This window comes from Pterocles gutturalis, unplaced genomic scaffold, assembly GCF_000699245.1.
Source record: "Pterocles gutturalis isolate BGI_N339 unplaced genomic scaffold, ASM69924v1 scaffold13510, whole genome shotgun sequence".
Taxonomy (NCBI): Eukaryota; Metazoa; Chordata; class Aves; order Pterocliformes; family Pteroclidae; genus Pterocles; species Pterocles gutturalis.
Window position 1 is genome coordinate 1 of NW_010146033.1, and position 9,870 is coordinate 9,870.

The 9,870-nt window shown below is 42.9% G+C and overlaps 1 protein-coding gene across 1 annotated transcript in view; it reads right to left on the reverse strand.

Annotated features, from left to right (window-relative positions):
* Window positions 1–360: 360 nt before the first annotated feature.
* The window catches only part of LRP5 (low density lipoprotein receptor-related protein 5), a gene marked incomplete at both ends in the record, with an annotated part of 31,539 nt that continues 22,029 nt past the window's right edge, over window positions 361–9,870 (reverse strand). Inside the window, 4 exons of the mRNA XM_010085586.1 lie at window positions 361–525; window positions 3,185–3,421; window positions 5,076–5,186; window positions 8,298–8,534. Coding sequence (XP_010083888.1) covers window positions 361–525; window positions 3,185–3,421; window positions 5,076–5,186; window positions 8,298–8,534 — 750 coding nt within the window. The remainder of the gene's footprint in view (window positions 526–3,184; window positions 3,422–5,075; window positions 5,187–8,297; window positions 8,535–9,870) is intronic.

Below are 9,870 nucleotides of genomic sequence, written 5' to 3' on the forward strand. Positions count from 1 at the left end.
GGCAGTCGCAATGTGTGGGGCCGACTGTCCCAGCTGAGGTGACCCCCTGCATGGACCTTCATCTTCCTCCTTATTTTCCGGGCCCTCAAGCTCCAGTGCCCCATATCTATTGTGTAAAGGCAACTGGGAGGGTGAGGAAGGCTGGGAGGGGATTCGCCTGCGCCCCCAGGCTGGGACCTGTTTCCATTCTCCCCCTTCTCTTAGGTCCCTTCCTTCAGCCTGCTGGCAAGAGCGAAGGGGATCCTCTGCTTCTTGTGGAGCCTCTGTCTCCTGCCTTTGCCTCAGGGATGGTAGGGTGCAGCTCCACCAATCTATCTCCTGCTTCATCTGCCTTTTCTTAAGCAGTGGGAGATACCTAACTCATAGCTATATTTTCAAGACATACCTGTGGGTAGAAAGTGGCTTTAGTGCTGGATGAGCTACTCGAAGAGGCTCCAGTAACATGGTTTCTGTCATATAAGGGGGCACCACTGCTTCCTCCCATGAGACTCATGGAGCTGATCATGGACTTTCCACAAGAGATGCCTGCAGTGAGACAGAGAGAAAAACACGCTTAGGTAAACCACGCTTTTATTTACCAATGCAGAGCAGAAAACAAATCCACAGCTTGGAAAACCTATGCAATGCTCCTGGTTGTCACTTTGGGAACAGTGTTTTATGTAAAAACTTCAGGATTACAAGAAACAACATACTGTGTAAAGAAAACATCTCACTCCCAGACCACCTATTGTCTTGCTGCAGCACTGAACACCCCACAACCTGCTCTCGCACTCTGCTGTGAAAGGAATCTCCAGAACAGCCGATCCAAAATTTTCACCCAAATTGTTAACTAAGAAATTTTCCAACTAAACTAATTCAGGCATTTGCAAAAACAACCATTATACATTGCCCAAGAAAAAAGAAGCTAGAGACTTTCAAAGTTTTCATTTCCATCCAAACAAATGCAACTGCAAGTCCAACAGCAAAAGATAATTATTTTGATTGAAAAAAAATCACTTCTTAAACTGGAAATCAGCACAGGCAAAAGGAAGGAAACCTGAGAGACAGGAAGAGGGAATATTCTCCAGTGTGTTTTACCCCAATATGCACTTAAATTAGATAAAACATTTTCAGGTTCTTACTGTTAAACTATTTAGTGCTAATGGAAGAGTTGAGTTTGGGAAGTTTTCTGAAATTTTTCAGGTGCAAGAAATATTTATTACAAGCAATTTATGATCATCATTCATGACTATTTGTCTTGTTTGGAAATGCCACGGTATTAGGAACCTATGTCTTTTCTTTAGAATTAACATCAATGGTAATATCCTTGGCTGTTGGAACTTGTCACAACAATATGGATTAGAAAAAGCTAACAAATATGAATGGGAATCAGAATGACAGCTTAGTTTAGCACCTACAGAGGTACAGATGAAAACCTCAAAACCACTAAAGCTTTTAATTAAAAAGACTTTAGAGTGAAGTCCAATTTAAAAAATCACTGCAAAGTTTTCACCTGCAATGATTTCATCCTCGATTTTTATTTCCCACCACAAAAGTGTCTTGATAACCATAAAAACATAATGTAAGCAGGAACAGATGACCACAGTCATTAAAGTGTGAGAAAGGCGAAACCTAAGTTGTATCTGGCTCTCTTCAAAGCCATGGCTAGGAGAAAACAACAATTAGCACATCTCAAAACCTTGTTTAATATGAAGAAGTGCCACATCTTTTCATTTGTCTTTATCATCTATCTGATTTTCAGCTGACATGAAAAGCAGACTCCAAGCACTCCCAAGTACAGATTTCTTGTATTTTGACCCTGTCTGGCAGGTTTACGGGCGAACGTTTACTTTCCAGCTTCCTGAACAATATGAAGAGAGACTCTTTTTTTCTCAGGGCTTTGTAGTTAAGAGTTTGCTATCTCCTGTATGAAAAGCATATTTTACATCTGTAAAATCATTTGAGGTACACCATTTAAGTGTTTACTTTGCTGTCCGTATGAGGTTTCTGGGTTCTCATCTATTAGATGAACACCCTTAGCTTTTCTGTACACTCCAAGCCCTCCTTCGATCTCCGCATCGCAGCTGCATGCACTTCTCCAAATGGATGCTCAAGTCCCTTGCAAGGTAGAGAAGCTTTGCTGTTCTACAGATGAAGGACTGAGACACAGAGAGAAGAAATACTTTGTCCAACAGCAGACAGGAAAGCTGTCTCAGAGGCAGGCTAAACCAAAGGGGATGTTTCCATTCCCCTTCAGGCAAGGAGCAGCCAGACTACAAAACCACACCCAGACCGCTTCTGTTCTTCCATGTTTGCTGTTGTAACTTTGGGGAGGGAGGTTTATCCCCTGCTTTTTTGTATTCTAGTAAACTAAGCTGATTCACTTCTTTCCTCTCCTTCCTTCCAGTGTGGAGTATCTTATCGATCCTGAGCAGAAAGGACAAAACGTGAAGACCTCTGATGGACAGGGCAGAAACAAGGTCACCTGAGTACAAGACACGAAGAACAACTCGACAGAGCTCTCCCTAGGGTGCTGGATGGCAGACGCATTCTTAGTTTCCAATACTGAATGTGGTTCACTTCATAGTGTTTTGCAGGCCTTAGGTAAGAAGTGCTATGCAAACCCCAGGCTTTATCACATACACCAGAACGGACCATTTAAAGAGGACGTTTTCACTAGCAAAACTGTAGATTTTCTATCAAAATGATAGATACCTGTGGAAACACGGCTTAGCACAAAAATTGTGTTTGAAAATCTGTCACGATGCCTTCATGAAATGCGTTTTTGCGTATCTGATCCAAATGACAGATCTATAACAAAACCAGTGAGCAGATCGACAATGGTTTTAAACTAAGAGAGGGGAGACTTAGGCTGGATATTAGGTGGAAATTTTTCACCGTGGGGTGGTGAGGCAGTGGCCCAGGCTGCCCAGAGAAGCTGTGGGAACCCTGGAGGGGTTCAAGGCCAGGCTGGATGAGGCTTTGGGCAACCTGGGCTAGTGGGAGGTGTCCCTGCCCATGGCAGGGGGTGGGACTGGATGGGCTTTAAGGTCCTTTCCAACCCAAACCAGTCTGTGATTCTCTGATCTAATTTCTGCTCTTTGAAAACTCCACATCTAGCACTTTTAAAAACGTGTAAAACTCCAAATCCAAACAATGTAATTGTACTGGTACTGATCAGATGCAAGGTCCTTACCATCCTTACCAGTAAAAGTGCCATGTTGAGAACTTCCTGGAGCAATAAAATTAAGAGGGACGTGAGGGGTGCCACTGACATACTCGTGTGGAAAAGGACTGTTGGGCCCGGCGTAGCGCTGACACACCACTCGCTGGCAAACAAAGTACATTCCTCCCATGACAAAAAGTGACAGTATTATACCAATGACAGGACCGATGGCACTACTGTGTGGCTGGGACTCTTCTGAGGATGGCTTTGTTTTTTCTGGAAAGAGAGGAGGGGAAAAAAAAAGGAGGTGATTAAACATGAGGCAATATAAATGTTGCTGTCCTGGAGCTCGTGCAGCAAATCAGTCAGCTCACAGTGTTTTTGAAAGTATCTGTATCAAACTCAGGCATCTATAACTCCGTATTTTCTGATTCAGTGCGTAAAGACTTCATGCATCCTCTTCCCTTCCATATACCAAAAGCGGTATTAGCAAGGTACTCTGCCTAGCAGTTCATCTCATAACAGGATTACTTATCATCTTGATATAATAAAAGCATAGAAAGTTTCCTTTTCTTCCTCCCACAAAGCCTATGGGTTAAGGACAGATGAGAATTATAAACATGAAGTCCTTAATCAGACAGGAAGCTGCTCTCTCAAGAGCCATTTAGGCTAGCAATAGTGTTAAAAAATTAAAACATTTTATCAGTAGGGAAGTTACCTTATGTATTAAGCAGCAGATGTCTTCCTAGCTAATATAAGCCTTAAAACAGAATACGTTAGCTTTTGAAAATATGATTTGCTTTCTAAAAATTCCTTGCAAATTGGAAGGAAAACACAATCCAGAATATCTCAACTACTTTCTTATATATTTTCCCCCTATGTAGCCTATTGTTAAATAATAAAAAGTGCTGCAGATAAATGGAAGATGTGGGAGAAGCATGAGAAGCATGTTCAGTCTGAAATTTCCAGCAGGAGAGCTAAACAGTTTTTATTGCCACTCTTTTAGCCTCTTCTTCTATTCACTACTTGGGCTCCTTTCACCACTCTTGCTCATGAAATACACTTTTCCTTGCTGTACCCACTGTGAGGATGCAAGGAAGACACAAGGTTACCCTGCCCAGACCCGGTGACTCCTTCCCTCATCCCAGCAGTGGCACAGCTTCTGACAACTGATGCTTCAAAACCTCTCAAGACTCTTAAGAGTCTTACCTCACAATTAGCCAAGGTCCTATTAGGCAACATTATTAAGCAAAGTGCAGCATTTCTCTACACAAACCCAACACAAGGTATTTTTTCAGAGTTAATTACTGACAGACTGGCACATCTATTTGATTTTGCTCTAAAATGCTAAATTCCAACTATTTTGCTAAACCACTTGTGAGCTACTAAATGCTCCTTTTATCTTCCCTATTGCCTGAAAACTGCATGCACTAGTCACCCTGATGGTTCAAAAAGAGGGAAATTGCAAGCAGAGCACAAGCAAGTGGATTTTACTGTCCATTTTGGACTGCAAAATGACAGACCCCACTAAGGACTAACACAGCAGCTGCCATCAGTGTGCCTGTAACTTGCGTACACCTACAGCCATGAGAATTCAAAGTAACATTTTGCCCAGAAAAATCAATGTCTCTCCTTATATTCTTTTCCTACCTGCACTTTAAGAGACCAGCTTGCAGTCTCTTGTGGACACTTGCTCATGGTATGCTAGTTCCTCCAGCTTGACCCTGTAATGGCTCACACTCTTTTGCCGCACAGACCAACGGAAAAGCCTAACTATGCTTAGCAGCCAAATACAACCGTGACAGTATTTGGCCCGGATTCACTGGGCTTCCCTTAAAGAATATTGCTATGCAAAGACTGGGGCTCTGCATAGGGAGGTAGGACATGATGCCTGAACAGAGCACTTGAATCTTCAGGAAAGCCATCTCACCACACATAAGCTCATCAGAACCGTCGATGCAGTCTGGAAAGGAGTCACACTGTTGCTTCAGGAGGATGCACTGGCCGCTTGCACATCGGAACTGATTGGGTAGACACACTGCTGCACAGAAGAAAAGAAAAGATTAAGTACTACTTGCATGGGAGCATTTGAGCATCTTAAGAAAATCAAAAGTGAGACATGAAGCCACAGTGCATTTTATATTATGACCAGGTAGGCACCAGGACGGCTGCTTTGCTGCTGTGGGTAAAATGCAAGTCTGCATTTCTCTGATTCTTCCTTCTTGTTGGTATACATCCTACTCAGCGAGGCTAAAATAAAATACTTATCCCAGTAACCCCCCATCCTTTGTCAAAGAAGTCCTCTTGGGGCAAAACTGGGATCAAATCGGCAAGAATCTCTTACAATAACTAACAAAGTGTAGCTGATTGCCTGACACATTAACAAAATGCAGTAACTCAGCATATTATAAAACCTTATCTAGTCTATACTATCTTATGTAGCCCTGAATAATATAACCTTGCTAAATAACTGCTAAATTTATTCAGAAGCCTCTGTCTCAGCAAAAAGGACTTATTAACTTTGGAATCTCCGTCAAGTCAAGGCACATTAAATGATCACTAAAAAGACTGTCTTACAAGGGCTAGTAACCAGCAATCCTGGAAGGTTCTCAGTATAGGTTATTCAATGCAAAAAAGAAGAAACGTTCTTTTCTTTCTTCTGGAGAAGATCCACATTCATGTATTGGATCCCAGCACTGGTGGTGTTGCGAAGTGGACCTCCTGAATAGCCGTACTTACTTTGCAGTAAGAGCAGTTCTCATGTAAGAGAACTAAATTATCTATGGAGAAAAAAACTTATCTAGAAGCTCCAAATGCGTCAGCTCCTGATTTGGGCTGTTATGCCCCCATTCAGTTGGATGCAGCTCCACAAGGTCCGAGAGCACATACACAACACACACACGCTGACAGAAGGCTCTAAAAGCATCTGGAGCTCCAACCACACCACTTAGGTTCTTGCACTGTGGAAACGGACAAGTTCTGTTTGCACCTTCCTGGCCATGACTGCCAGCCCTCTATTTATTCTTGCAACCGTCTGTTGCTCCTTTGTCTTCCATCAAGACTTATGTCTTAGTATCCTTTCCCTCCTTACACGCCGTATCTTCTGTTGCTGTCCTGCCTTGTTGCCTCCTTGTTTCTTCTTGATCCAGCAAATGGACAACTTGGAGCACTGAACCTGTGTTGTACAGGAGACGCGGTTCCCTCAGTGGCATGGTAATCCAGCTGCAATATCAAAAGACTGTTAACCTTGCGACTTCCATTGGGTATGAGAGGACCAGCTACCAGTGCCACAATAAATTCAAGAAGACGAAAGCCACAGTCTTGAAGATGTGAGATGTGAACCTCAAACGTATCCAGGGACATTTCTTTGGCCACTTCCAGTCATAGTCTGCAATCCCTGTGGCAATGCTTCAGATCCAACTCGCCAAAAGCACACCTTGGGAAACCAGGGGACAGGAGAAGTGGCTTCTGATAGTATCAAGGCGTTGAACTCAGACCTATGGAAAGGTAGCGGTTAGCACTGCTCTGAGCAGAAGGCTACTCCTCTGATGCATGACATATAGTATAAAAGTTCTGTTAAGCCCAGTTAGCCTCACCACCTTAATAAACCTCATATAAAGAACTAGAATGCACTATATGCCACCTTCCCTTCCCCGAACACACTGGGTTATAGGCTGACACATGCTAAGAGATGAGAAAGGCCTACTGGTTTTATTTTTCTTAGAAACCCATTCAGGCCTTGGCGTGTGAAGATTTCTGAGGACTACGGAGGCCACGTTTGCCACAACTCTCTCAGTCTAACTCTGGACATTGAGTATGTTCATAGCCCTTCTCAGGAAGTGGCAGACAGCATCCTGGACAAAATCTAGTCTTGGGTGGTCCAAGTGCTTGCAAAGGACTAGGACACTGAGCATTCACTTGCTGAAGAAATGTGTCTTCAACTAATCTAGACAAGATGCTAAGGCTCATCTGTGCCCTCAAAGGGGCTGTGCAGGGCAAGGCAGGCGCCTACCGCTCCAACAGTGCCGGGAACAAGCGCATGAAGTTTGCTTAGCAGTGCCCGCTGTTCCACCAGCAGACAACCAAAGGCACATTCCACTTTGACTCTGTGTGGGTAACGGCACTGTTCCACTGCACAGGGGCTCCACGGCGGGCAAAGCAGAACCGCTCGACGAAGCAGTACTGGTAGTAAACACCCCCTTCCACAAGAAAGACAGGAACTTGGACATGGCTGATCCTCTACTTGTTTGCAAAGAAGGTACTGGTGTTCTGGTGTCCAGGCTCAGAGTTACAGAAGACATTGCAAATCCACAAAATTGCTCATTGAAACCTCCACAAAAATCCATCCTGCTGGCCCAGTGGCAATGGTTAGCCACTGAGTGCGTAGAGCCAAGGGTCCTGAGGCTTCACCCAGCAAGAGCTATGCTATTGAACAGGCTCCTGAGATTTTGTACAGCAATACGAAGCCATGGTGCCAGTTCATAGTCAGGTGTCCGTTTCAGCGATGCCTGGATGACAGAATATGCAAATTTTCCCATCAACCAAATGGTGATGCAAATGCGCCTGTCCATGCTTTTCTCTTGGCCCCAGATCCAACAGCTGACTGCATACAAAGCAGCTGCAGCAGCAAGAGTTCCTTGGACATCATTCCACAGATTTCTCACAGAAAGGTACATCGAGGACTAGAAGCATCAACTTGCTAAGAGTGAACTCTCAGAACAGCCAGTTCAGCCACAGGATTAAATCCATCTCTTCCTCCCTTGTGGCACCTTGCAGTGACCACTGTCCGAAGGTGAAGTGGACACCATGGAAACAGTGCAAGCCAAAATGGTCATTATGCAGGAAAAAAAAGCATGTGGTGAGTTCTGCCTGTTTCTTCCCTGTTTTCATTCTGAATATGGATTAAAGATACTCTCCCCAACCTCCTCCACATCTACAGTTACATGGTCAGCAATTTATGTAGCTACAGAGAAGTTTAATTTGAGCAACAGAATAAGAAAGAGGGAAAGAAAACAGAAACAGTGGATAGCTTAGTTTAGGCTTATGGTTAAGGCTATTTTTCCCCATTTGAAACTTAAGATCACATATATATATACGTCTAGAACAGTTTGAACCCCAAATGGATGTTTATGTTAGAAACATGAGATCTTACTATCACAATCCGCTTCATCAGATTTATCTTGGCAGTCAATTTCTCCATTGCACCGCAAGTGCGCATCGATACACTGTCCTTTCTCGCACTGGAACTGGGAAGCAGAGCATATGGGGCAGCTATCTTCATCACTCTGATCGTCACACTCTGGAAATCCATCACACCGCCACGCCATTGGGATACAATCAATCTCTCCAGTTGCACAGGTAAACTGGTCTGGGGAGCAAGTTGGAGGTTCTAGAGAAAAAGGAAACAAATCACATTTGTATATTCAATGTTAGCCTGTACAACAGAGTAAAAACATGATGGACTTTTTCAAGGAAAACACACTTAGGCCTGGACTTAAGTTCTTTTGTGACAATGCTAAGATTCCAGTAAAAAGGAAAACATGATTCTGCACAGGGAATAAAATTTTGCCAACTTCATGATGAAAAATGGATGCATGCTGATTGAAGAAGCTTGCTTTAGCAGGTGAGCACTAAACTAAGGACAGGAACTACAAATAATTTGGCTCAAACAGCCACTTTTTGGAAGACACTGTCATATGCATAAATTCAAATGAATACTTACTTTCTGATTGCAAACTACATTCTACACAATTCTAATCCCTGCAATTATATTAGTCTGGAACAATTCTTCATAAAAAAAACCTGGCGTATTGGGTTAACTGGCAATGAATACACCTAAAACATAGAACATCTGCTTCTACAATATCTGTTTCTCTATTTTTCCAGTGGATTCTACACAAACAAATTTCCGAGTCAGAAATGAATTGCAAAATATGAATGGAGAAATGGATTGCACTTGGCAGGCACAAGCTTGCTTTTAAAAAAAAACTTGTCACGAGCATTCGTGAGGTTACATGGACAAATGTGCTCCAGTCAGAATAGCTATTCAACTGGTTTGAAACACTGGCAATTGGCTGCTACTGTGGCAGATAATACAGGTTAAAAAGTTGTTGCAGGCTCAGTGAAGGATTATAATAAAAAAAACCAGACACTGAAATGGAGGCCCCTTAATTTTGAGATTTATGGCGGAAGATAGCAAAGGAGCAGGACTTAAGAATCTCTTGTTGGTGATGTTGTGCAACAACAGTACAGCAAGAAATGTTAGTAGATTGATTTCCACCTCCTTCCCCAGACGTAGCCACCACTACTCTAAACCACATAGCGTGTTGTGGTCATGGGAAAGAAAACAGTTTATAATGGAAATGACTGTCCCATGGGAGGTCAGAGTTCAGCCTGAAAACGAAAACATCAAAAGAAGTCAAGAGGACCAGCAGACCCAAACAATTTAAGATATGATGCCTCCCAAAAAGAAACAATGGTTGTTTTGTTTTGTTTTTAATCCCCTCTGCAAGTGTAATGTAACAAATTTTCAAAAACCTTACAATTGTGAAAGGGAAGTCAAAAGCAAAAATCTACTATGTGGAAAGAGAACTTAGTTAACAAGGATTGCAATGGAGCTTTTGGTCTACATTTCATAACCAGACAGCGGCGCGTTCCATGTGATGAGGCCATGTTCATCTGAAAGACTGGAGTATCACACTGCGGGAACCATAATCACAATTCCT